This window comes from Mus pahari, chromosome 14 (assembly GCF_900095145.1).
Source record: "Mus pahari chromosome 14, PAHARI_EIJ_v1.1, whole genome shotgun sequence".
Taxonomy (NCBI): Eukaryota; Metazoa; Chordata; class Mammalia; order Rodentia; family Muridae; genus Mus; species Mus pahari.
The window spans coordinates 40,748,054-40,774,723 of record NC_034603.1 but is presented as its reverse complement, the minus strand read 5'-3'; the positions used below and the strand labels follow the sequence as shown (position 1 = coordinate 40,774,723).

General features: G+C 53.1%; 1 protein-coding gene across 3 annotated transcripts in view; it reads right to left on the bottom strand.

The window, feature by feature from the left end:
* Atp2a3 (ATPase sarcoplasmic/endoplasmic reticulum Ca2+ transporting 3) overlaps positions 1-24,143 on the bottom strand; it is a 32,657-nt gene extending 8,514 nt beyond the window's left edge. For 2 of the 3 annotated variants that reach the window (XM_021211701.2, XM_021211702.2), the window contains exons 1-17: positions 23,265-23,559; positions 14,112-14,129; positions 13,793-13,875; positions 12,489-12,593; positions 12,198-12,336; positions 11,845-11,925; positions 11,668-11,753; positions 9,056-9,520; positions 7,481-7,569; positions 7,230-7,332; positions 6,320-6,451; positions 5,852-5,977; positions 4,287-4,505; positions 3,858-4,193; positions 2,647-2,867; positions 1,780-1,982; positions 1,085-1,170 (exon numbers count right to left, since the gene is read on the bottom strand). In XM_021211701.2, the coding sequence (XP_021067360.1) occupies positions 1,085-1,170; positions 1,780-1,982; positions 2,647-2,867; positions 3,858-4,193; positions 4,287-4,505; positions 5,852-5,977; positions 6,320-6,451; positions 7,230-7,332; positions 7,481-7,569; positions 9,056-9,520; positions 11,668-11,753; positions 11,845-11,925; positions 12,198-12,336; positions 12,489-12,593; positions 13,793-13,875; positions 14,112-14,129; positions 23,265-23,382 (2,610 nt within the window). In that variant the 5' untranslated portion in view covers positions 23,383-23,559. Of the gene's footprint in view, positions 1-1,084; positions 1,171-1,779; positions 1,983-2,646; positions 2,868-3,857; positions 4,194-4,286; positions 4,506-5,851; positions 5,978-6,319; positions 6,452-7,229; positions 7,333-7,480; positions 7,570-9,055; positions 9,521-11,667; positions 11,754-11,844; positions 11,926-12,197; positions 12,337-12,488; positions 12,594-13,792; positions 13,876-14,111; positions 14,130-23,264; positions 23,560-24,091 lie in introns of those variants that run through there. The other variant, XM_029546456.1, reaches the window with a different exon arrangement.
* Positions 24,144-26,670: the final 2,527 nt, after the last annotated feature.

The window sequence follows — 26,670 nt, the reverse complement described above, 5'->3', positions numbered from 1 at the left end:
CTGACTGTTCTTCCAGAGGTCCTGAGTTCAAATCCCAGCAACCACATGGTGGCTCACAACCATCTGTAATAGGATCTGATGCCCTCTTCTGGTGTGTCAGAAAACAGCTACAGTGTACTCACACACATAAAATAAATAAATAATTCTTTTTTAAAAGTGTGTGTGTGTGGGGGTCACAGCATTAGGAAGGTTGAGCACTCCTGGTCTAAAGGATAGGTGTAGACACAGTGATGGGTGGAGGCACAGCCCAAAGCTACTGTGGGAGCCAGAGGTGCTGGAGTGATCAAGGATGACATGATCCCTGGCTGAGGACAAGAGAGCCAGTAGCCTTTGAAGGAGGCGGGGCTATGCTCTGTACTGTGGTGAGCTGGAAGGGACGGGCTCATGGGCTTGAGGGCTGCTGGGTGCCAGAACATGGCCGTGGGGCTGCCTCCTGTCCAATAATGCAGGTAGCATGCTCTAAGGAAGGCAACACCTCCCTCAGCAATCCCCATACAATGTTCGGTAATGTCTGCTTCAATCAGGCAAAGGGCCAGAAGGACAGACAGCAGCTGAGAGGGGTCTAGCTTGTTTCCAGAGTTGAACTGAGCTAAGGCTGCTCCACACTGTGCTGTGTGGTTGTAGGTTCCTGCAGTCATGAGATTCTAGAAATACTGAGCAATAGTATGAGACGATTCCCATAGCAGAATCCCATATTTCCCACAGATGGGAAATACTATTCCCATCTGAGAAATACTATGTGGACGATTCGGCCCTCTCCCTTTGATCTCTTCAGTTTGACCCTCAGCCTGAAGTCTCACCATTTCAGGGTTCACACCTCTGGGCCCTCAGCGTTTCAGGGTTCTGTGGTAAAGGTAAGATGCCTAGATCCCTTAAATGCTTGTCAGAGGGTAAGATTTCCTTGAGCTGGAGGCTGTGCTGGCCCTGTGGCCTTCCAGGGCCAAGCAAGCTACTTGGAGGATGGTGTTCACACCTGGAGATGGGACAGGGGAGCCGCAGGCCAGCCTCGGAGGCTGGGTCTCTCTCTGGAACTCCTTCAGTCTCATAATCCACAGCCCCACCTGTCTGGTATCTGCTTGCTCACCAGCTGATAGAAGGTGACTTGAGGTCCCTCGGTGTCATACAGGAACCACCAGGTGGCAGCAGCCACTGTAGCCAGGCCTACATACACTGTGGGCAGGGGAAGAGGGGACACTGTAGTAAGCAGGTAAAATTCTTTGCTATGCATGTCCCCTTCCCAACCATCCCCTGAATTTTCCTCTCCCTCTCTAAGCCATGGTGTTCTAACATCTGTCCTGTGCCAATGGTAGACCCTCAGTGGTAACCTGATAGGCCAAACTCTTAGGCATAGTGACTGTTATAAAAAGTTAACCCAAAGCCTCCCAGGGCTCAGGAGATGACTCAGTGGACACAACTGAAGATCTGAGCTTGGGTTCCCATCACCCACATAAAAGGCTAGATTATGTGTGCTGTAACCCCAGGACTGGGGGTTTGTAGGGATACCAACAGGAGGATCACTGGAGCTTGTTGGCCAGTCAGCCTAACCTCCCCCAACCCCCACCCTCCAAAAAGGGCAAGCTCCAGGTTAGCGAGAGACCCTAGCTGAAGGGGGGAAAGGTAGAAGATGATAGACCAGACCACGGCCTGGATCCAGTCATAGACTGTGCCTAGTCTTTTCAGTCACGTGAGCCCACAGAGTCTGTCAGCAGATGTTGGCTGAGTTGCATTATCTGCAGCCTGCAAACCTAGGATGCCCCTGAAGGCTGGAGCCCCACTCACCTCCAATAGCCAAATAGCGGAAAAAAAGCCATCCACTGATGAGAGCCTCACGGGGGTTCCGAGGCGGCTTCTCCATGATGTCCAGATCTGGTGGGTTGAAGCCAAGGGCTGTGGCAGGTAAGCCATCTGTTACCAGGTTCACCCAGAGCAGCTGCACGGGGATCAGGGCTTCAGGCAGGCCCAGAATTGCTGTGAGGAAGATACTAAAACCAGAGTCACAGGCTCTAGCCCAAGCAGGCCAGCTACCACTAGAGGGTCTCACCCCAGGCTGAAGGAGGGGTCCTCCTCAGCTTCCTCTGCAGCCTAAGAGTGAGGGACATGAGGATAACAGGACAACCAAGGACAGGTGGGTGTATGCACACATACCACATGCCCAAGTATCAGAGACATGCAAACACCCGACACCTGCCATACATAAACACAAGCAATCATCCAGGTGCTTGCCCAAGAGGGCAAAGATGCAGAATCCATATGCATTGAGTACCCGTGAGCTCACGCATCCAACAGGCATCTCTCCCATGCAAATAGAAATGTGAACATAAGCACACTCTGTTACACATCCTGATTGTGTTTATACTCAGTGGTGCATGAGAGTACACACACATTCGTAAGCATAGACTTCTCACCTGAACACACTATACATACACATACTTATCAGTGCATGCATACATGTAGACACCCTATTGCCCTGAGGTGAAGTTGCTTCTCCAGTCTTATGGGTCTCAACAGAAGAAGCTATGATGAGGAAGACCATGGCTGGGGGAGGATGATAGAGGATGCTGGATTGCACCACAATCCAGGGGTGGCCCTCTCAGGGACAGAGCTGGTTGGTACAGGGGCTTGGGAGGAGGGAGCATGGGGCCTCACCAGACAACCTCGCCAACGTTGGAGGAGATGAGGTAGCGGATGAATTGCTTCATGTTGTTGTAGATGGCCCTGCCCTCCTCCACTGCAGCCACAATGGAGGCAAAGTTGTCGTCGGACAGCACCATCTCTGCTGCTGACTTGGCCACAGCAGTGCCTGAGCCCATGGCGATGCCGATCTCTGCCTTCTTCAGGGCTGGCGCATCATTCACTCCATCGCCAGTCTGTGGGCCAGGCCAGGTAGGACACACCTGAGAGACTTGCCTACTTCCTCTTACCCCGAGCAATCCTAGTGTTAGGAGATGTCCCCAAGGTCCCAGACACAGGGACAGAAGAAATGTGGTGGGGTCAAGAATGAGCTTTGAGAGTAAGCCTGTAGTCCCAGCCACTCATAAAACAGAGGCAAGAGGATCACAAGTTCAAGATCAGCTTGAGGCCTGTATTGAAATGAAAGTGAGAGAGAGAGAGAGAGAGAGACAGAGACAGAGATAGATAGATAGAGAGAGAGAGAGAGAGAGAGAGAGAGAGAGAGAGAGAGAGAGAAGAGAGAAAAGATGATCTTATAAATTGGTTTAATGTGAGCTAGGGTGAATGGACAAGATCAAGCCTAGGTCTACAGATGATGACGAGGCACGGGTAGGGATGAGGTGGCCCAACACTGAGGACAAGCATGAGACTCAGGAGTAGATCATGAGACTGAGATTGGGGGGAAAGCTGAAGTCAATCTGGGGATGAGGTAACAGTTATGGCCCAAACTAAGGGCTAGCTTTCTCAGATATATATGAGAGTCAAGGTGAAGGACAGGGTCTACACAGGACTCACACTGAAGGTAAAAACACAAATTAAAATAGAGGTTGGAGTCAAGGTCGTTGTCCTTATGATCAGTGACATCATCATCACGTTTGGAAGCCAAGATTGGAGACCAGGTCAAGATTGAAGTCAGCATAAAGAACTGAACAGTACAGGGGAATCAGAGTCAGTGTCTACGATCAGTTCTGGACCAGGTCAATACTCAAAACACATATCAGGATTAAGCTTAATGTAAACAATAAGAGGCTCAGAGGGCTGGGGGGGGGGTCACCTCAATGGTAAAGCATGTGATTAACAAAAACATTTGAAGATCAAGGTCAGTGTAGACTCAAGGTTGATAGCAAGACTAGGTTACAGCTGTAATCAAATCAAGCAGCTCCCAGGCTCTACCCCCGTAGCCTCACCATGGCAGTGATCTCATTAAAGGACTGTAGGTTCTCCACGATGCGAGACTTATGCGCGGGTTCCACACGGGCAAAGCACCGGGCGGTGCGACAAGCCTGGCGCTGCTGCTCTGGGCTGAGGTCATCAAACTCACGGCCCGTGTAGGCCTTGCCCAACACATCCTCTGCGTCCCCAAAGATGCCAAGTCGGCGGCAGATAGCCACAGCTGTCCCTTTGTTGTCCCCTGTGATCATGACCACTCGAATGCCAGCCCGAGAACAGCGTGTGATACAAGCAGCCACCTCTGGTCTCGGTGGGTCTAACATGCCCACGCAGCCCACGAAGGTCAGGTCTGTCTGTGGGGAGGAGGCAGAGGCAAGCACAACCTGAGTCTATCCTTGACCTGTTGTGTACCCGGCCACTGCAGGAACCCGGCTCGCAGCACCCACCTCATACTGTACAAACTGGCTGCAGTCATCCAGATGCAAGTCCTCCTTCCTTGGGGGGGTGTCCCTAGTGGCCAAGGCTAAGCAGCGCAGTGTGTCAGAGCCTGAGCCCCAGTCCCGGATCTTGGCCAGGATATGCTCTCTGGAGGTGGTGTTCAGGGGTGCTGTTCGGCTACCCACTCGGACTGAGCTACAGCGCTCGATTACGCTCTCAGGAGCTCCCTGCAGAGGGAGAGAAAGGAGTCAACTCTACCCAGCCGGGTCCCTGGCCTTCCTTGCCACTAAATAGAGAAAACTGCAAGCCACTATGGACGGACGAAGGCCCACAAAGAGAGCACGCGCGGAAGGGAAGAACCAACCATTCTTTGTAAGTTCAAAGGGGGAACCTGGTGTGCCTCACTATGAGAAAAGCAGACGGGCAGGCAAGGTCACAGCCAACCACCGGTGGTCCCCTGTCTCCACCAGTCCACAGATGAGAAGGCTTGCTACAACATTGGCATGTCTGGGTGGGATCAGCCTCTCCCACGGAAACCTGTATCTCCTCCTCCCTGCTTACCTGGTAGCAATGGGATTCTCATTCTGTAAGGGCCCCACAGCAGCAGGGAGGCATGCTAAGTGCCACTTGAAAGAGGACATGCAGTGTGGCAGGTGTGACCCTGGCAAGGTAGCTTTGGCGGAGGAGTGACTGACTCCTCAGTTTCATCAGGGGCCTCACCTTGGACCTTAGCTGGGCCTAGGATAGCTTTCTGGCTAACCCATCAGTAGCATTTTCCTCTCCTGTAGCCTAAAAACCCAGGGGCTACCTTCTCTGAATGGCCAGGGTTCCCAGGATGGAAGTCCTGTCCTTTTACAGGGACTAAGACTTTCATGTCAGGACCAAGCTAGGGATGGGATCCCTCTGTCAGGTTTGAAAGTGGCCCTGGAAGGCTGGGATGAGAGCTGCTCCTTCCCCGCCCGTCCTAGGTCTCAGCTTCCCAAGAATAGCAGTACCAACCAGATCACCACCAACCATCCGAGGCAAAAGGGCTTCTGAGAGACTCTAGTGCAACTTTGTCATTCCCGTAGGTCACCTCTCTGTGGAGAGGAGCACCAGTGGCCCCAGAGTCCTGTGACAAGGCAGTGTGGTCCCTTTGCCACTGGATGCTGTTCTCAGATCCCCATGGTATGCTGGCCACTCTCACTCCGCAGCATCACATTACCAATGGACCTCAATGGACTCCCTGAGCCTCCCTGGGGCTGCACTCTAACTCCCTGGGGCTTTGGGGTTTTGTTTATCTGCTTTTCTTTTCTTTTTAACACGGGGTCTCACATAGCCCAAGTCTGTGAACTCTAACTCACCAACTCTCTTATCTCTGCTTCCTCAAGTGCTGAGATTATAAGCATACACCACTTGGTTTCCATTGTTCTGGGGAACAAACTCATGGCCTCTTGTACTCTAGGCAAACACTCTACCAACTGAACTACGCTCCCTTGGGTATTTTAGAGACTGGAGACCAGATTGCCTCCCCCTCCCCCACTCCATTCCCCAAATCCCAAGAGTCACCCCAGGTCACACAGGCAGACCCCACCTTCACAAACATCTTGCTGCCCTGGACCTTGGGGTCAGCACGAGTAGGTGTGCAGTACACGGACATGGACTTCCGGTCCCGGGAGAACTCCAGGGTGAACTCTTTCCGCATGAGCTCCTTGATGACCTGCAGGGACCAGGCATAAAGGACAGAGCTGGCAACTCTTGCCTGCTCCTCACTAGCCATTTGAGAAGACTCTTGTTCCCTGTGACCTACACTCTAAACTTCTCTGACTCAGGCATTCCAGGCTCCCACCTTTCTCTCCCAAAATGTGTGCACTTCCCAACTGGAAGCCTGTATGCACAGTCAGCCTTTTCCTTTCTCTGCTCCACAGATTCATCCTGCAAGGTGCCTGAGGTCCTCTATCCTTCCTTGAAGCCTCCCCAAACCTATGCCTTTATCTTTCACATCTCCAGACACCCCAGAACCCCTGGCTATGCAGCCAAGGCTAAGCCCCGTTCTACTCACCGAGTTGCAGGCGCCAGCACGCTCCACCCGTGAGAGTCCTTCCAGGTCTGTGTCAAACACGTTCATCTTCTCTACCAGGCAAGTCAGGGCTGTCTCTGTGGCCTCTCCTACCTTCTCATACACGCCCTTGGCCTGGAGGATCACAGTGCACAGGAAGTGAGGGCTTCCTGCTGTCTTTACTTATTTTGAGATGGGATCTTGCTATATACTCAGGGTGGCCTCAGATTCACAACTGACTCTCCAGCCTCAGCCTCCCAAGTGCTGGAATTATATGAGTACATCTATCTGCACACAGGGCTTCCAGGTTCTTCTTGCTGAGTCTCAAAGCTGCTCCCTCATCATACAGACCTTCTGTGCTGCTGTCTGCAGAGAGCATCTTTGGGAGAGCTAATGTGGCTACACCAGTCCTCTGCACAAACCCTTCAGTGGCTGTCTGCTTGCCCTTGGCTTAGCATGGAAGTTGACCTGGCCTGACTTAGTGTTCCTGGAAGGCAGGAGCGTCCTCCCATATGTTCCACTCCCCTGCTCCAGACACAAATGATATTCAATGTGTGCCACATCTAGATTTTGCAGAATGAGCTTTCCCCATGGGAAGCTTTCTGCTTTAAAGTCCACTCATGCCCTGTTCACCACCCAGTGTCTTCCCAAAGCATCCCTGACCTTCCAGCCTCTTACATGGCAGCCTCTCACTCTTAGCTGAAGAGACCCAGGGGGCAAGGATACAGAAACAATCTGAGCAGAATGAAGAGGGTTGGAAGTGAGGGTGTACATGGGTGATCATGTTCCTGGAGTATGGCCCACTGGAGGCACTAAGACCACCAACACGAAATAATGAGACTCTGGGCAAAGGAAAAAGGTCTGCCCTGAGAAATGGAACCTAGGGAGGTTATGTAAAAGAGTGGGCGCCCACCTCATTGTAGTCCAGCGCAGAATCATTACAGAGGGCACAGATGGTTGCGAGCTCTACGAGTCCATCAAACTGCCCACAGCGCACAGGCTGCTCCCCTTGCCTCCTGCAAAGAGTGTGAGGTCAGTACAGGGCCTAGCCCCGCCCCCTGAGTGATGGTCGGCATTGGCCACACCCCCCAGGAAACCACTCCTAAGGGCCCTTTTGGTAGCTCCGCCCACTTGATCCCACCTTGGCCTCACTCCCGCACTCACACTTCGCCCTCTGGGGTGTACGTGGTACCCGAAATGGTGAATTCGTGCAAATGACAGGTGCCTGCCTCTGCTTCAGCCACCACGAACATCTGCAAGCACAAAAGTGGGCTCAGGTTAATGGAAGTCTGACCGAGGAGGATATCGGAGGCAGTTCCACGAGAATCACCGAAGGCTCTTTCATCTCCACTAGAGTGGAGGAGTGAGTGTAGAGGGTCCAGACTAGGCACCTAAGACGCAGCTCTGCCCAGAGGCACCTGGCTCTCACTGCCCATTTGTTCGGGACTCCTGAGGGTTTGGGGGCCCATTTTTCAGTGCCCGAGACCGCTGCCAACACGAGAGGTCCCTGGTTGAGCAGGATACCTGAGCGCTTGTTCATCTTTTTGCACAGCCCCTTTTCAATCGTTTAAGACTCATTTCTCTACCAGTGACATAGGGAGAAAGTGGGCCCAGAGCCTGGATGAACAAAAACTTCTCTATCTTCAAGGAAGAAACACATATCTTGCTCTGAGATAGTTTCCTCCCACCCAGAGATGACCCCAGAGAATGACTTCGTGCTCGGAGCCGGTCCCTACCTGCCCTCTCCCCTATTGGGACAGTCTATTTCCTGGTCCATCAGCCAGCTGAGACCAATTTATTGCAGCTCATTCTCAAGCAGTGACCAGTCTAGCACGCCGAGGTACTCCATGCCATCCCTTCCTTCTTGTCCTCTCTGTTGTAGGACAGTCTTCTAACAAGCCCGACCCATTACCCAGCATGCTCAGCCACTGGCACTTCCCCCACACCAGGCTCGGATCTTTATTTGAGTCAAGGAACACTGAATGGGTAAAATCCTGCTAGGATTTAGTCCAAGGATGCAGGCCAGCAGATCTTGCTCATGCCTCTCTCCTACGTCAGGCTCTGGTGGAATTCCATGGGGCTGTAAGATCTCAAGAGTCCTGAGCCAGTTCCTAGGGCCTACTAGGCAGACTGTGGGAGCAGAGGCAGGAGAGGCACGATGAACGCCTGGGGAGGTGCGAAACCCACAAGGGCCACCATCTTCCCGGCTCTCCCTGCTGAGCTAGAATGGACCTCTGTCCCCTGGAACTCCAGCCTGAATCCCTGAACACATGGACAGTGGACCCAGGATGTGGGATCAAGTGCCCAGGAATAAATAATTGCTGCCCTATAGTCCTTCCCAGGTCACTGGAGCCACCCTATCTGGTGACAGGCATCAGGTGTACAGACAAGCCAGAGCAGGATAGAACCTGGGTCCAATGACATGAGGACTGCACTTGACTCGCTCTTGGATCCTTAAGGTAGTCACCTGGCAGGGCTCAGATGTAGGTTTCAGATGAGGAGACTAAGGTCCAAGACTGGAAATGACCTGCCCTGGATACTGCAGTGGCACAGAACCTCAGGGATATAGCAAGGCAAGCACTGATGCAGTGTTTATACACATGGAAGACCTCATCTGCCGCTCCCCACCGCCAACTGGAAGACAGAGCACAGGTTCTCCATCCTTTACCCCTCAAAAAGGTCAGGCAGCCTAACATCACCTGACACCAGCAGGCCCCACCCACCTCAGCTGCCACTCACCCTGCAGACAGACATCTGATTGGTGGTGAGCGTCCCCGTCTTGTCAGAGCAGATGACCGAGGTGCAGCCTAGCGTCTCCACAGACGGCAAGCTCCGCACAATGGCATTCTTACGTGCCATACGTCTCGTGCCCAGGGCCAGGCATGTGGTGATGACTGCTGGGAGACCCTCGGGGATAGCAGCCACAGCCAGGGCCACAGCGATCTTGAAGTAGTAGACTGCACCACGGAGCCAGGATCCACCGTGGGCCGGGTCAGCAAAGTGGCCGATGTTGATGACCCACACAGCCACACAGATCACAGAGATGGCGTGGGACAGCTGCCTCCCAAATTCATCCAGCTTGCGCTGCAACGGCGTCCGCTCAGGCTCCACAGCCGCCATCTGGCTCCGAATCTTGCCCAGCTCTGTGTGCAGGCCTGTGGCCACAGCCACACCCAGGGCTTTGCCTGATGCGATATTGGTGCCCTGACCAGAGAAGGACAAAGAAGTTTGCTTGGCCTCTGGCCAGGGCCTGGAATCCCCGACTTCAAACCAGAGCAGGCTCTTCCGTGCGGTCAGTCTTTGCAGACTTACGCAGTGTGGTATTTATTGGATGCTGTTCAATGAAGACAGAGTTTTAGAGGGTCTCCACATGTCCTGGGCCTAGCATAGTGCCCAGCACAAAGGAGGCTTCAGGTCTGACATCAGCCATGTGTCTTAAGCTCAACCCATGCAACCCATCAAAATAGGTCTCATAAAAAGTCACTATGGCCACACAGGAAAGAGTGTGGCTGACAATGATCTCAGGCAAGTAGTTTACAAATACTTACTCAAGAGTCTACAAAACCTGAGGCTTGCCACTCACATTTCCAAGGCCCTGGGCAAAAAAAACCAACTCCTAGTGTAGAGGACAGGTAGCCTTGAACCCCAGTGCCCTGCTCTTCAAAATGCCCCTATGGAGGCCCAAGATGTAGTCTCCTTAGAGGCTGCCTGGTGCCCCTTTGGATGGATGTGACGATAGTAAGAGCACAGGTGTTAGTGACAGGGAACTCTGCCTTTCCTTCACACAGAGCAACACATCCTCACCCCGCTAGTTAACTACAACTAAAGCAAAGACCCACAGCAGGCCACAGACACGCCTATGTGTGTCACACCTCCCTCCCCGTTCATAGCAGCTCATCTGCCCTGAACTCAGGCAGGGCTCTTGGGAGGAGCTCTGAGAACCCATGGTGTTCCCTTCCAAGGGTGCTACTCAGCCCCCTATGGCTTGGTGTGCTGGGACATGGTCTAGCTGAATTGTAGCTTCCTCTGTCACTTCTGTTACCCTCTCCGGCCACTAGTGTTTTGATGGAGTGACTTAAGGCACCATCCCTCTCCAGTTGGAGGCACAGTGTCCCTAGCAGGAAAGAGAAATCCTTAAGACCCGGATGTCTAAGTTCACATCTCAACTGGGCTGCTCATTCACTGTGACCTTGGGCAACTGCCTTAACCTCTCTCAGCTGGTTTCCTTGCTGGGAAATATGGATAACAAGATACAGACAGTGTGATTTCAAGCTTGCTGTATGGCTTAAATAAACTATCAAGTTTAAAGGGCTTAGATGAATGCCAAGCAGGCAGGGCTCAGTAAACACAAACATTATGGTTACTATAAATTTACATGTGTTATCAATAACCAAGAGGTCCATTGCTGCCAGGCGTTGGTAGCACACACCTTTAATCCCAGCATTCGGGAGGCAGAGGCAGGCAGATTCTGAGTTCAAGGCCAGCCTGGTCTACAGAGTGAGTTCCAGGACAGCCAGGGCTACACAGAGAAACCCTGTCTCAAAAAAAAAAAAATTACATGCCAGGCATGGTGGTGCATGCCTCTAATTCCAGCATTCAGAGGCAGATGGATCTCTGAGTTAAAGGCTAAACTGGTCTACATAGGGAGTTCTAGGCAACAGTATGTATATGTATATGTNTATGTGTATATGTATATGCACACATACATATACATATATACACAGAGCTGTATAGTAAGACCCTGTCACAAAAAAACTAAATAAAAATATATTTTAAAAAGTGACAAACAAGGGCTGGTGAGCTGGCTCAGTGGGTAAGAGCACTGACTGCTCTTCTGAAGGTCCTGAGTTCAAATCCCAGCAACCACATGGTGGCTCATAACCACCCGTAATGAGATCTGACGCCCTCTTCTGGTACAGCTATAGTGTACTTATTTATAATAATAAATCTTTGGGCTGGAGCAAGCAGAGACTGAGTGAGCAGGGTTGACCAGAACAAGTAGATGTCCTAAATTCAGTTCCCAGCAACCACGTGAAGGCTCACAGCCATCTGTACAGCTATAGTTTGTACTCATATACATAAATAAATAAACCTTTTTTAAAAAAGTGACAAACAAAAAAAAATGCATTACATTTGTTTTTGGTTTGTGTGTGGCAGGTAAGCATGCATATGCCACCATGTGAGTGTGGGGGTTGGGGACAACCTGTGGGAGTCAGTTATCCCCTCTCAACCTGTGAGCCCTGGGATCAGGCTTGGTGGTAAGCACCTTTATCAGCTGAGCCGTCGCACCACGGCTCCCATGGGACTGTTTTTACTTTCCAGGCTGAGCCCCAAGCATCCCAAAAACTTACAGAAAACAGCATGTTCTTCTTGTCCTGGTTCACGGCTCGGGGGTCTGGAATGGCATCTGTGTGCTTCGTCACAGACACGGATTCCCCTGATTACAAGATGACATATGAGAAGCCCCCTCTGGAGACAAGCCCATCACCCGGCCCCGCCCCCACTTTACCCGAGCCCTTGGGGCTCACCTGTCAGGATGGACTGGTCCACTCGAAGTGTGGTGGACTTGATCTCGATGAGACGGAGGTCAGCAGGTACCTTGTCTCCCACTGTACAGGGAGAACGGCAGGGCTGAGAGTGGTCTGGGGCCCTAGCCCCAGCAAAGCCAAGAAAGCACCCAGGGACAAGGATCCACCAGAGATGGAGTCCTGAGCTATGATCCTTCAGGCAGACCCCACTCTGGCCACAATCTCTGGATCTGTCCAACAGGGTTTAGGGAGGTTCTAACAGTCACTCCTCTGAAGTTCAAGATGGAAGCAAAGAGAGAAACAAGGCTCCCTGGTGTCACACAGTGAAAAGAGAAGGACTTGGACATACCCACCTGCCACTTCCACAATGTCCCCAGGGACGATGTCCCTGGCTCGGATCCTCTGCACACCCTTGCGGTCAGAGCGGATCACCTTACCCATCTCAGGCTCATACTCCTTCAAGGCTTCAATCGCACTCTCTGCGTTGCGTTCCTGCGGGACAGAAGCGGGCAGGTGGTCTCCCTTTGCTGCCCCAGGAGGCCTCCCTTTGAGAGTAAAACTGTGTGGCCTAAGATCAACCTAAAAGTAAGAAGCCCACCTGTTGATGGGAGACCCCAGAGACAGCCCACCCCGACTCCTCCCACCTGCCACACTCCCACGATCGCATTGGCCACGAGGATTAGCATGATGACCAGGGGCTCCACGAAGGCCGTTGTGGTCTCCTCACCCTCCTCGAACCAGGCCAGGACCTGCAGGGACAGAGCTGTCAGTCTGACTGTGTTAGGAGCCCGCCGATTGAGCCCCTTGACTTTTAGTCTCAGAATTCTGTCGATTCCCCTGGGGGGATCCAGGCCTTAGAGAGCAAACCTTGGTGGAAGAAGAATGCCCACCTTACAGATGGGATGGACACAGCCCTCATCCCGACCAAACCAGCCTCTGAGGGGGCAGAGGCAGCCGGAGACCCTGCCCTGTCTTCTCTGATTTTCACTATGGTATTCAATCGGGAACCCCAGATACTCCTGGGAACTTGTTAGAACCAAAGTTCTCAGCCCAGCCCAGATATCCTGAGGGGAAATCGCTAACAAGCCTTCATGATTCTGGTGAGTGTTCACGTTCAGGGTCCTCCATTCAAGAAACAGTATTCCCACTACAAAGTCTAAGCCTTAATGGGACTCAGGTCAAGTCTCTCATCCACCTCTTGGCCCAACTGGGGACTTGTCACCTCCCTTCAAAGCCCTCAGCGCTTTCTTCTGTTCTTTGAAGGGTAGTGGCGTCCCTTCAGCCTTGCCATTTTAGACATCTGCATGCACGGATTTGTTTTTCTTTTGTAAGAGTTCCAGTTTTCACAAGGACAGTGACCAGGACAGCCACCACCACTGCACAGGAAGAACTAGTCTCAGCCAGTCCCATGGGGTTCCACACTCTGAGGTCTCCTCCCTAGGAGGAGGAACAGGAATCATACCTGCCCACCTTGCATGAGCCTTGTGCTCAGCCATGGGAGACATTGTCTCCCTCCCCACCTCCAATTCTGAACCCAGGAACTGTGGTCCAGAAGGTCTCTAGACAGCAAGAACGAGAAACGCACAAAGAAAGAAAAGCCAAGATAGAGGCTAAAGGCTGTTTGAGGAACCCCAAAAGAGACCAAGGGCCTTTATACAGACATCTAGCAATGTCTGGAGACACATTGGACACATCACTGGGAGGTGATGCTGGTACCTGATAGGGAGGCCAGGATGCTCAGTGTATCAGACCATTCCCACCCCCTACCTAGAACCATCTGGTTCAAATGTCAAGGGTGTTGAGGTTGACAGGGCATAAATGGATTAGAGGAATTCAGGTGGGAGCCAGGGGAGGAGGAGTGTCCATGACTGAGAGGAGAGTAGCCTATGTCCCTGAGAACTGTCAGGACCTGTCTCACATGACAGGATGACAAGGAAGGGTTACTTACAAAGGAAACCAGGGCTGCCAGCAGCAGGATGCGCACCAAGAGGTCCTCAAACTGCTCCACCACCAGCTCCCACAGGGATTTCCCTGGAATAGGAGAGAGTGAGGCCCAGGTCCCTGGTCATCTCCCCTCCATCCCCATCATCCTCTCCACTCACAACTAGGGACTTTTAGGGACCCTCTCCCTGTTAGTCAGAGGAAAAGTCCAAAGTCCTGAAGGACTCAGCTGAGAGTTCAAGACATCTCTCTGGGATGGGGTGTCACAGTCTGAAGGTGTCTAGCTCAGGGGTTTCATGCCCTGCAGACTCTGACCCATGCCTCACCTTCCTCAGTAGGGAGCTCTGCAGGATCCAGGCAGCCGTGGGAACAGGAAGAGACGAGAGAAGACTGGTTACTAGTAGGATCTTCTGGTGTCTGGAAGCCCCTCCAGTGGAGCCCACTAGGCCCATCATAGTGTCTCATGTGTCCTCTCAGCTCTCAGGTTACAGAATCGATGTTCAAACGCAAGGGCTACCCTTTATCCCACCCGACTCTGTTAAGTAGTCCAATGTGGCCTGGCTCACCTTAGGATGAAACCAGAAGGGGAGGGAGCTTCCAGCCCCACCCCCTTTCACAGAAGAGAAACTGAGGCCTGGAGAAGAGAGAGAGTCCAAGGTCACCAAGTCCACAGTTCTTGAGACATCATCGCTTGGATCTTCCTTGTATGGCTGCCAGCCCTGGCCAGAACCGCCCTGCCTTAACAGGTTCTTGGTGCTCATCTGACTCTGCTCCTCATAATGCCCAGAAAAAGGCCATCTTAAAATCCAACCCACCCACCCTCCCTGGACACTCCTAGTATTTCTAAACACCAAGGAGTCAGCCACGTTCAGGTCCTTCTTGGGGTCCCTCTTGGGACCCCACTCCAGACAAACTCAAGGAAGATGGCCCTCATGTGTCCAGTCCCACACAGCACACTGTGAAGAACCCTGCCTCTAAACACCAGTAGCACCTGCCTCAGTTGACTGGCCAAACTTCTTTTAAAAGTTTGTTTTTAATTTTTATTTTATTTGCTATGTGTAAGAGTGTTGCAAGTGTAACACATCCATGCCTGGTGCCCAAGGAAGCCAGAGGAGGGCGTCAGGTTCCCTGGAACTAGAGTTACAGACAGTTGTGTGCTGAGAACTGAACCTGGATCCCCTGCAAGAGCAGCCAGTGGTTTTTTTTTTGTTTTTTTTTTAAACTGCTGAGCCTTCTTTCCAGCACCCCTGCCAAACTTCTTTACCACCTACAATTCTTAAACTAATTTTATAGCGGCTCTAAAATGACTGGCTGGATGCTTTGGGTACCTGGGAACCTAAGCTTTTCCCAACGGCCTCCGACAGAGGCATGTGGAGGTGCCAGGGTTTTTTTCACATATACAAGGACAGGGGAGTGGAGTGGACGAGCAGCTGGAGCAATGTCCCCCAGCTGTGTCTGCGTCTGCGTCTGCGTCTGCGTCTGCGTGCAGGTGGCAGAGGCTGGTCCCCAGAGCTAGGGCTCTGAGGGACTCCCCTCTTTGGCAGAGTCCTTCCCCAGCTGAAGCTGCCCCCATGTGATCAGTCTTTCTGAACTTGACTCCTTCAGTCCTTGACAACTCAAGAGTCCTCAGCAGCACCCAGGACCCATGCGTACCGCAGACTCTGAGGCTCCCATCCTCTCCGTTCCGTTTCCTGACCATGGCCCAGTGCCTCACATCTGTCCACATGTTCTTGGACCACAGACTTTTTTTTTTCCTGTGGGAACTCTTCCCAGACCATGCACAAGGGAGGTTTAGGTCTACACCTGTCAGCTGAACCAGGGACAGCAGCAAGCAGCCACTGGCCCTCAGGGATCCAAGAGGGAAACATATAACCTAAAAATACACTTTCTAGCATTTTCTCTAAAGTCCTATTTTAGGCAATGGCTGACATTTTCCACGGAAAATGTAATCTCCAGTGTCCTGCATTGAGATTAAAATCAAACAGACTTTCCCTTCTGATCTATTTAGCTGAAGTGAACAGGAAAGACAGGGGGAGGTCCAGGCAGGCCCAGTTTCTGGGCCAGTTCTTCAATGGAGCAGAGTCCCTTGGAGGTCATTTTATCCATGCCCCTGCATCAAAAAAGCAGTGCCCACCCCCACATCACATATCAGCAGCTTCTACTAGGCTCTACCCAGGAGTCTCTCGCCTTACTAAGGGTCACGGCCAAGAGAAAGGCTACCAGTCCAACCTAACTTCCTCCTGCTGTTTCTCTAGTCTTTTACTGTGAGGCAAGCCCCTACCCTCAACCCCACCCCTGCCCCAGAATGCCATGCTCCTTGTGACATACATTGGTCAGGATCAGGCCTGGGGTAGGATGCATGTCACAGGCACAGACACCAGTTCCAGTCTTCAGGCTTCTTTCTGCCTGCCCTAGGGGTGTCTCTCCAGATTCCCTTTTCTTCTTGTCCACCTGGATCCCCCTCCCTCTGGTTCCCTGAAGCACAGTGACCCACTCTTTAAAGTCGCTGCATTTCTCCATAGACTTCTGTCCACCCCCCCCCCCACACACACACCCTCAAGGCCACATTGTAATTGCACTCCTCAGTCCAGGAGAGCTTCCAAAAAAAGGATGTGTGTTAGTTCCCAGTTGACAGACTAGGTTTTCAGTGCAAGACTCTCTGGGGGGGGGGGGTCACTGTCCCATAGACGGTTTTGTGAAGATGAATGGAGTCTCTATCCATTCTGGAACAACAGTCGCTAGCCAGATGTGGACATGGAGCTCTGGGAGCGTGGATAATGTGGCTGAGGGACATTTCTAATTTTATAGACTAAATTCATGTAAACTGAGGGTCAGTATCTCACCCATGCTGTCCTGGGGTGGGATACTGACCCTCCACTCTAGTGGGGTAACCCACAAGTCAGGGTGTGGTATGTCATCCTGTATTATAGATGCCCAACTTTCCACCCTGCACAACAGGGAGTGAGCTTCTGTCCTCTCAGGTCACTGAGGGGGTTGTGTTTGGAGTTGCTTTCTTGTTAAGTTTGCTTATGAGATAGGGTCTCACTCTGTATAGCCCAGGGTGCTGGGACCTCACGTCCCGCCTGCATCAGTCTCCCAAGTGCTGGGATTCCAGACGTGGACCTCCATACCTGGCTAGCTACTGAGGTTTGGGGGTGGTTAATGTGATGCCTGGTCTCTACTGTTATGACTAGGCACTCTCCAACCGCTCCCAGGAAGGCTCAGCTAGCTCAGTGGTCAGGGGAAAAGGCCATGCCAATCCCTGCCCAGGGCACAAAGGATTTTAACCGGTGAGCAGCTGAGTCCCACTGGAAAGATGGAGTCTCCACAGCTACTAGGAAGGGCTACTGGGAAAATTACTATCAACGGCAGACTCCACATCTACTATGGTCAAGCAGGTGGCCTTACCACACTTTGTCCAGAGGATAAACAGAAAGACTGGTGTGCAGTCTGCAAGGTACCCTGCATATCCAGTCCAGTAGCCAGCACTGACCATACCAGCTGCCTTGCTACCCCTGTCCCTGTGTCATTCTCTAGGATTCTCACTCAGCTTGAGGGGACACTAACGCCATTCCTACTTCACAGCTCCTGAGCACAGATAGGCTGAGATTTAAATGAATGAAGTCAATAAAATTAGAAATGTCACCTTCATGACCACAGAGCTGGGTAGTGTCGGGATATTTCTGCACCCAGGCCATCTGACCCTCAGCATCTGCTCTGGGCCTCCTGTGGTAACTCCTGGGCAGTCTGACCTTCTTTCCCCTGGTCCCTTAACTGCTCAGTCAAGGCCACCTGAAAGACCTTGGGATCTTGCATATTTACTTTGATGCCCCTTCCCTTTGTAGCGAGCTCAGATCCATGTGTCCAGATCACCTGTTCCCAGAGGATCTGCTGTCCTTACAGGTAGGGTTTTGGGGGCCACAACATCCTGCCCATTCAAGTCCGGTCTGCTTCAAACTCTAAATTCTACTAAGACCCTGATGGGCCTGATTCTCTCTTTCACAGGAATAAGTTCTAGGGTCACAAAGGAAGCCCAGGTCTGGAAGAGTCCCCATTGAGGAGAAAGACGCTGGCTCTCCTACCTGTCTTCAGCTGATCCTGAAGACTGATGGGCTGCCAGGCCTGCCTTGGTGCAGACATCCTATTTGCAAATAGAGGGACGCCTGCCCTGTCCCCCACAGTGCTGACAGCTACATAGGTCGAAGGCAGTAACTCGGTAGGATCCTGTCCTCACTCTCTCCCTGAGTCTCACACAAAGAGACCCAGAACATGGAATCTGGTCCCAAGGGCACGAGTTCAGATCTTGCTCTAATTCGTGTTGTGCCAAGACCCCAACAAGCCCCATGGGTCGTGTCTGTTTCACCGTCGGCACAAAGGCTGTGATGATAGGAATGGCTCGTGAGTCTGACTGAAGTCCTGGTGATTGACCGAAAGCTCCCAAACAGACATAACACAGTCACAGACATCATCGCACTGACAGTTATCCAAAGGTCAGCTCCACAGCAGTCTCCAGCACCCAGAACAGCTCCTGGCACTCGGTGTGGAGCCCTGCCTCTGTTCTGTTTGGAATTTAAGAACCTAAGAGCCACCGGGTGTGGTGGCACATGCCTTTAATCCCAGCACTTGGGAAGCAGAGGCAGGCGAATGTCTGAGTTCAAGGCCAGCCTGGTCTACAGAGTGAGTTCCAGGACAGCCAGGGCTACACAGAGAAACCCTGTCTCGAAAAAAACCAAAAAAAAAAAAAAAAAGTAGGCTCTGAGTCTCCCGCTGATCTTCCCCTCCTGTCCTTCCGTCCTTCAGTGTCACCCCTACCTGAGGTGTTTGTTTCTCTACAACCAAGCAAGAGGCCCCACGAGGGTCACCACCTTCTGTTTCTCTCCATCGCCTCATCAAGACTCTAAGAAGGCAGGGGCCATCTCACCACCCTTGTCAGTATACTACTCTCTGATCAGGAGTCAGTACTGGGCCTCTAGTCACCCAGGCAGGCTGAGCCACCCCTGGAGCCACATTGCCACCACTCCATCCCCACCTGCCCCCAGGGCCATTGTTTATTTAGTTGCTTAGGCCAGGGTGTGGGCCACCTGCCCATACCCAGGAGCTATGAACCAAAGGGTGCAGAGCCAGGTACACCACTGGGCTGCCCCACACTGCCCACGTTACCCACCCCCCCTGCCCCAGGCTCCATGCACCACATGCTCCTCTAATTTCCCCCTCAGACTCCTTCCTTCTCTCAACAGTGAAAACTGGAATTTCGGCTTCTAAATGTCAGCTCCAGCTGGGAGAGGCGGGCACTCGCCATCTTCCTCCAAGGCAAATTTACAGAGCAATTAAATTGTCACTTGCAGAGGCAGGGAGAGGTTCTAGCTGGGCAGGGCCCGCCCAACCCACCTGGCTCTGTCCTGTCTCCAGGGTCCACCTAGAGTGGATAGCCTGGCCTGGCTCTGAGGGGGACCTATGAGGGACCCAGGGGGAGGTGGCTCCCTGGGGTGCAGAGGGGCCCCCCAGCCTACCCGGAGCTGGTGGTGAAGGACTTGTCAACACCCATGTGTCCTGTCTATTCCTGGGCAGACCCCATCCTGCTCAGGGTAAACAGGAGTGAGAGGTCCCGATGGGGCAGGACTGACACTGTAGCTTTGGCAGCCCTCAGTAAAGGGCCAGGAGATATGACAACTAGGGTGAAGCCCACAAGGGCTGCAGGCAACAGAGCACCCAGCAGAGGCAGTTGCAACCCTGAGAGGCGCTTAGGAGATGGGCTGGGGGGGGGGGCGGTCATACCTCTGCTAATCTGAAGACACTGGGACCCAGAAGAGGCAAGTATGCAGAGGTTAGCCAGAGCATGAGGCCACACCTGCCCTGTCCTTATTATCTTGTTTCTGGGGGTCACACATGTAGGTTTTCTGTTCTGGTGACAACTAGGGCCTGGGCTGGAGGCAGACAACAAGGTCAATAGCTGAAGCACTGTTGAGTCCTTCTGGGATTTTGCCCGGCCCAACATCCTCAGCTCTTCAGGGTCCTCAGGGGTGGGTGTTTGTGTCAGGATGAGCCTAGCACTATCTAGCCTCCAGCCTTGACTTATGCTGACATCGTACAGATGTCAGATGGCTTCTAAGCATCCGAAGATGCCGAACTTGACTTGAAAAACAGGTAAAAACAAACAAACAAGCAAACAAGCAAACAAACAAGGCGAGCAGTAAGAGGAACTCTCCCATCAACTCAGCCCAGGTCAAATGCAGGCCTCGACACCACTGGTGAGGTAGGTGTCAGAAGTGGGCAGGCTGAATGCTACAACCCCGTGGACAGCAGCAGCTCAGCCACAGCCCCTAAAAGCATAAACACTCCTGTTTTGCTCGCCAGTTCCATTAGGAGCTTGTCCTTGGAATGCCACTCACGGAGGAGACATGATATGGGGACAGAAGGCTCCTGGCAATGCCACAAAGGCCACAACCACCCAGCAGCCCGGGAAGTAGGGTGAAAAAACTGCAGCCAGCAGCCTGAGACCCTGTGAAGCTACGAGAAAGCTCAGAGGGGCTCTGGGCAAGAGGACCAGCACACCCAGGCTACCTCCTTCGCTGTAAAACAACAACAAACAAAACAAAACAAAACAAAACAAAAAAACCCTGGATCCTAGTGCCCTTCCTCAGCACCCCCCCCCCCCGTGTGTATCCATGGGGAGGCCTTACTGTATACTTTTTGATCTCTTTTATTTAAAACATAAAATAAATTTAAGATTAGGGGTGTAGCTCAGTGGTTAGAAGGTTTGCCTGGCCTGTGCAAGGCCCTGGGTCAACCCTGAGCCCAGGTAAAGACAAAGACATCAGTCAAGCTGAGTTTGATGGCACAAGACTCAGGAGACAGAAGCAGAAAGACCACAAGTTTCAGGGTCGCAGGGCTGCTAAGGCTGTCGTGTTTCCATGCGTGTCAGACCTCCTGGCTGCTCTGTTTAATAGGTGTTCGAGGCTTCTACCTAGCTATGAGGTTTTCTCTCAGGGAAGGAAGGGGGGAGTTGGGAGGGAGAGACTCCCCAGTGCCCCCACCATTTCTCCACCCCTAGCAGAATTTGCAAACTTGGAGGACTTAAGCAAATGACTTCCTTGTGGTTTCCAGCACTAACGACCTTGCAGGTGTGTAGCTGCCTAGGGTAGGGGGAACACTAGTCCCTAGGGTGTCCCCTTTGCCTGCACACCCTGCCCATCCTATCACTCAGCTTCTGGCCCAGAGCTCAGCCCCACCTCCTGGCTACAGGGCAGGATGACTGTTTGTAAGTGACCACAAACAACCCTGACATGGGCTCTACTGTCGCCTCAGAACAAGGAAGCCACCGCAGGGTGTCCAAGTGGCTTGCTTAGGACAGAGCAGAGCTAGGGTGCTCACTCCTATCTGCCCCACTCCAGAGGCCAAGCAAGGACTGGAGGACACCCAAGCCACCCCCACCCCCACCTCCCAACCCCAACACGCAGGCAGAGAGCAGGAGTCAGGGAGAGACAGCTGGTTCCCCTCTGCTCACCTGACAATTTCCAGAGCCCTGGACAGCTTCCTGAGAAACAAGCCAGTGATGGGAGAGGCCCGGAGGTCAGAGGCCCAAAAGAAGCAGGAATAGTTGCTGCCCACACAACCCTAGCACAGGTGCCAGCACTGGAGGACAGAAACTGTGACTGCCTGCTACAGATAGGAAAAACTAAAGAGAGGCCCCAGGACCAAGACCACCACCAACTGTGTGACCTTGGCCAGATACTTAAGCGTCGTCTAGTGTTTCATTCACCTCCTTGGTGACACTGGGCAACAAAGTCCTTACTTCAGAGCTGTCTGGAAGAAGAAATGAGCTAATTGATGAGAAGGAGAAGTGCTGAGAGCGGCTTCTGGCACGAAGCAGTTACTCAATGAAGTCGGAGCTTTTACTGTTAACAGCATCAACGCAGAGGCACCTGAAACACCCCTGCCAGTGTTTTCTGCCTGCCCCATCACAGGCCCAGCCAGTATCCTCTCCCGTCAGCAAACACATACACACACACCTGAGATCCCCTCACCACAACACTACGCAGCATACGGGGGCTGGGGGGCTCCCTCTCTCTGGGTTATCTCCTCTTCTGAACCAGCGAAGGCATGAGCCAGAAAAAAGAATGAACTAGACCACAGTCCTCCAGGGACAGGCTCTGTGTGACCTGGGACAGAACTAATGGCTGAGCCTCCAACTTCATATGGGAACCAAGGACCACAGTAACATTAAGTAGGCTGCAGACCCCAGACCCACCTTCTTCTCCCTCAGGGTTGAAGCAGACCCTGCTACCCCTGTCTCTCTTCAGAAAAGGGCACCCTTACTGCCAAGTCATTAATGGGGGATATTAAATAATATTTATCTCCTAGTTCCTCCCACAGCTCAACTAAATATAGCAACTAATTTTTTTGAAAAAGGATTTCTGCTCCAGAAAGATAATATTTACATAAGAGGTGGTTTTCATAAACTAATACAAACCAAAGCATCCCTTCTGACAGTTCTTCCTACTTTCCCAGACTGCCTTGAGCAGAGGGACACCCAGGCCAGAGTATGGTTCCCTCTAGTGCCTGGCAACTCTCAAGGGTGAGGGGCTCTCCAAAATGATAGAAGTTTGGAGTGGGTGGCTCTCTCTCTCTCTCTCTCTCTCTCTCTCTCTCCTCCCTTCCCCCTTTCCTTCAAGTTTACAGGTGCTGTGGCCCTGAGCCAGGAGTGACAGGAGGGCATTGCAGGGACCCTCTGATGTCCACACTACAGGCTCCTAACAATGTGTGGGTCTCATCTAGACGGGGTCTACTGGCACTGGCCAGGCAAGACTTTGGGCAGGAAGGAGAATCCCATGCTCCTTTGACAGAGGGGAGGAAGCCATGCCTCTTTCAGTAAACTGAAAGAGTACATGGGCTACCTCGGGCCCCAGAGATGGGGCAGGTACCATTCCAGATCAGCAGCTGGGGAAAAGACTCTTCAGTGAGCTCCTCCAGACCTCCGACCTGCCCCTCCAAGAAGGTGGGTCTTTGCCTCAGCAGTTCAAACCCACATCAACTCCCGGCAGCCACATCCGCTTGGGGTTGCAGAAAGAGGAAGACCTGGGACTGGGGTTAAGAACACCAAAGCTGACAGCTGACAAGCTGCACCGTCTCGGGCGCCTTAGTGAACCTTCCGGGGAGACATCGGAACCCCCTGATAGGTTGGGCCTCGGAGTCGCTGGCTAGAGGGCCTCAGAGTCTGCACTTGCAGGTTATCGGCGGATCGGCGGATCGCACAGCAGGTGCGGGCATCCAGTGAGGCTCTGGGATAAAATGGGCTAAGGCTTGCAGGGGTGCATCGAGATAGAGAGTGGAGAGCCGGATCCTGCCCCTTCCCCCGAAGGGGACCGGGAGGCCCCGCCAGGTGCCCCACGCTCATTTGCAGAGGTTTGCTGAGCCCCGGCTTCCTGCCGAGTCAGGAGGGGACAACCGGTCCCCACCGCAGGACAGGAACCCACGCTCACCGTTGGGGCCGTAACGCTCCCGCGCGTCGGTCACCTGCTCCAGGCTCAAGCCGCCCTCGGCTGTCACCGAGAAGCGACGCAGCACGTCGGCAGCGGAGAGCAGGTGCGCCTCCTCCATGCTGCCTACCCGGCCGTCCGCGACGTCCAGGCCGCTTCTCCTCCGGGCTACTGTGTGGAGTGCTGCGAGTTTGGGGCGGGGCGGGCCCCTCGGGAGGCCATGACCACGCTGGGACCTTCCCCGACGGCAGTGGCTATGGCAGCCGGGCCCGCGCCAGGATGCTGTGCCCGGGGCTCCGTCCTCTGGGCGGGGCGGCGCGGGACCCGCCCTGCACCCACACCCCTTCCGGCCGCACTAGCAGCAGCCGCCCCGCCCCGCCGAGGGTGGCTGGGGACCGAGTATGCTACCCTCCTGTCCTACCGAAGCACATACTGAAGCTAGAGCCAGGGAGCCTCGAACCCGGTCTGCAAAGCTGAGGGACGTACAGCTTCCATGTCGCCGCCTCTCTGTGTCCTAGGAGCTCGAGGGGGTGGGGTGGGGGGTGACCGGGGGTGTTGCAAATTGCAGTTGTACGTTTGATGGCACCCCATTTCCCAGCTCCACCTCTGCACAGCAAGACCTCGAGTCTGGCGGGAAGCCGACGCAGTGCACTGGGGGTCTCTTGCGGAAATAACCTGATGCTTTCTTTCCTCGGAGCGCTGAATGTGTGCGCCTTACACTTTCCCAAAGGTCGTGCGACTAGTGTCCACTCCTCATACACTCGCATCTCTAAGACCCTAAAAATGGCCTGCTGGGGCAGAAAGGTAAAGCGCACCAGGCTGTTACCTACCAGTCCAGCGTCCCCAACAGGTGAACGGTTCGGGTGGGGATTCAGAGAGATCAGGAGCTAGGCAAAGAGGTTCCTTGCTCAGGGTGCCTGGTGGGAGTGACCCTGACCGAGGGACGGACAGGGGAAACTCCCCTATAACAGCACTGTCAGGGAGTGCCAAAGGGTTGCAGGCCTGTGGAGGTGGAAGGCGGAGACCACTCACCTTCCAAAAGGGGGAGCCAAGAGAACAGCGTGATCTCATCTCCGCTCCTTGGCTCTTGGTCTCAGTGCAGCCGCGGGATCGCCAAGGCTGTCCAGATAGTTCCTACCTTTTTGCACCCGGGTCCCACAGCACCCGTGCGTGCGCACTCTGAAGCTTGCGGCCTGCCTGAGCCTGGGCACTCCAGAGTCGGGGATTTTCATCCTGTTTCCACCCCTCTATGCTTTCCAAATATTGACTGGTGAGGACAGGGACAGGTTGGGCCTTTTAGTGGCTTTGGAAAGGCTGTCCAGACTCTATGACATCAGCTGGGTCTCAGCTGTTGCAGGGATAAAGGAATGTTTAGGGCTGTGTCTCCTTCCAGCTGACATTTTAGTTGTTTACTTGGGATTTTTTTCTAAGACAAGGTCTTGTTATGTAGTCCAGGCTTTCTTCAAATTCTTGGCAATCCTCCTGCCTCAGCTTCCAGAGTGCTAGGATTACAAGTATATGTTACCATGCATACTCTGACATTTTAAGCTTCAACTCCAACATCTCCAGGTATCTTCCTCTTTCCCTTTCCCTCTGACCAGACACAGGCAGCCTCTCTCCATTTGTAAGTTGCTAGGAAACTCGGTAGGACTCTGCTGGAGACAGAGCCACCCAGGGATACTTCTCCACGAGGAGTGACCTCACTTCCGGACACATGGAGGTATAGACATTCAAGCAGCAGACACCCCTACATCCTCCCAAGCACACACATCAGGGGACATCAGCCCTGACCTCTCCCAGGTTTCCCATCCCACAGCTGTGAGTTGGCTTTGCTAGAAGACAGAGCCCCAGGCCTGACTGTTTGCTCTGGCAGCCCCACCCCTTTCTCCAGACCACTCCACCCAGTCTTTAAACTCTATGGGCAGAGCAAAATGGTGGCTCCTACCTGGCAGGTGAATATACCTGTCAGCATGCCCACCTGCTGTCCTCATCGGGACTTCCGAGCACCCCCCCCCAAACTTGCCCAAGTCCCCACACAGTCACTTCACGCTCCCTGTCCATCACTTCTGTGTTCCTAATTATGTCCCTGCCCACACCTAGATGACAGCTAGAGGCTAGGTCACAAGCAGGCTGTCCAAAGGGCACGTCCATCCTCTCTACTTCCTCACAGCTCCAGGCCTACCTAGCCCCAGTGCTTCCAAACTCTCTCACAGGGTAGATGGTGGCCATTCGCCAGCAGAATCTTGCCTGGTGACCTCGTGTGAGGACAGTCAGGAGGAGGCAGGTGTTCCTTGGGAGGGTTTGGGTGTCACAAGCTGTCACAAGCTGTCTGAATTAAATGTGGAAAACATCAGCCTCCTGTCTGGATGGAGATCCAGTCCCAGCACAGCTGCATCATGGGAGGAGGAGATGGCAACCTGGAAGATAGATGGGGGTGTGGTGGGCGGGGGGAGGTACAGGTTTAGACATCAATCCTTGATTAGACTGGTCCTTATCCTCAAGGCTTTTAAGCAATGAGAGAGGAGGTCAGATTTGCCTTCTAGAAAAATCTCCTATGGAGCTAATCTGGGGAAGTGATGGAATGGGGGGACTGGGGAGGGAAGAGTTTCTGGTTTCAGCTTGCTGCGTATGGGTCAGGCTAGGGAGAAGGGCAGCAGGGTGAGGTACAAAAAGGAGTCACCGAGGGCCAAGTGAGGATTAGGGGCCTGAGGTACTCCAGGGGTGTTAAAGAACACTTCTCTATTTGGGACTAAAGATTTCCTGAGAGGCAGACACACACACACACACACACACACACACACACACACACACACACACACGGGAAGAGAAGTCCAAGCTCAACCATACAGAACAGGGTGAACTGAGTGAGCCAAGTAGAGTCTCTCCTGGCAGTATAAGCCTTAGGTCAAAGCTCCAACCAGGAGGGGACCAGAGTTCATTAGGGTTTCAGACTCAGTGCCCTGTCTGGTGGAAGAGCACGGTAGCAAGGATAAGTCAGCAGGAGAAACAGTTAGCTAAGGTGCAGAGAGTGGGGAGGAGAGAGAGTGGGGAAGGAGAGAGGGAGGGAAGGAGAGTGGGGGAAGGGAGGGGAAGTGGGGGAGGGAGAGGGTAGAAGAGGGAGAAAGTGTGGGGGAGGGAGAGAGTAAGAGTGGGAGAGTGGGAAAGGGAGGGATAGTGGAGGAGGGAGAGAGAGTATGGGAGGGAGAGTGGGGGAGGGAGAGAGAGTTGGGGAGGGAGAGAGTGGGGGAGGGAGTGGAGGAGGGAGAGAGAGTGGAAGAGGGAGTTTCCACCCTTTCACAGGGTCTGGGGTAATGCCCCTCTATAGATGTGCCTGTATTTGAACAAATTTCTGGGGATTTGTAGTTTTTTTTTCTTTTTTTCTTTTTTCTTTTCTTTTTTTTTTTTTTTT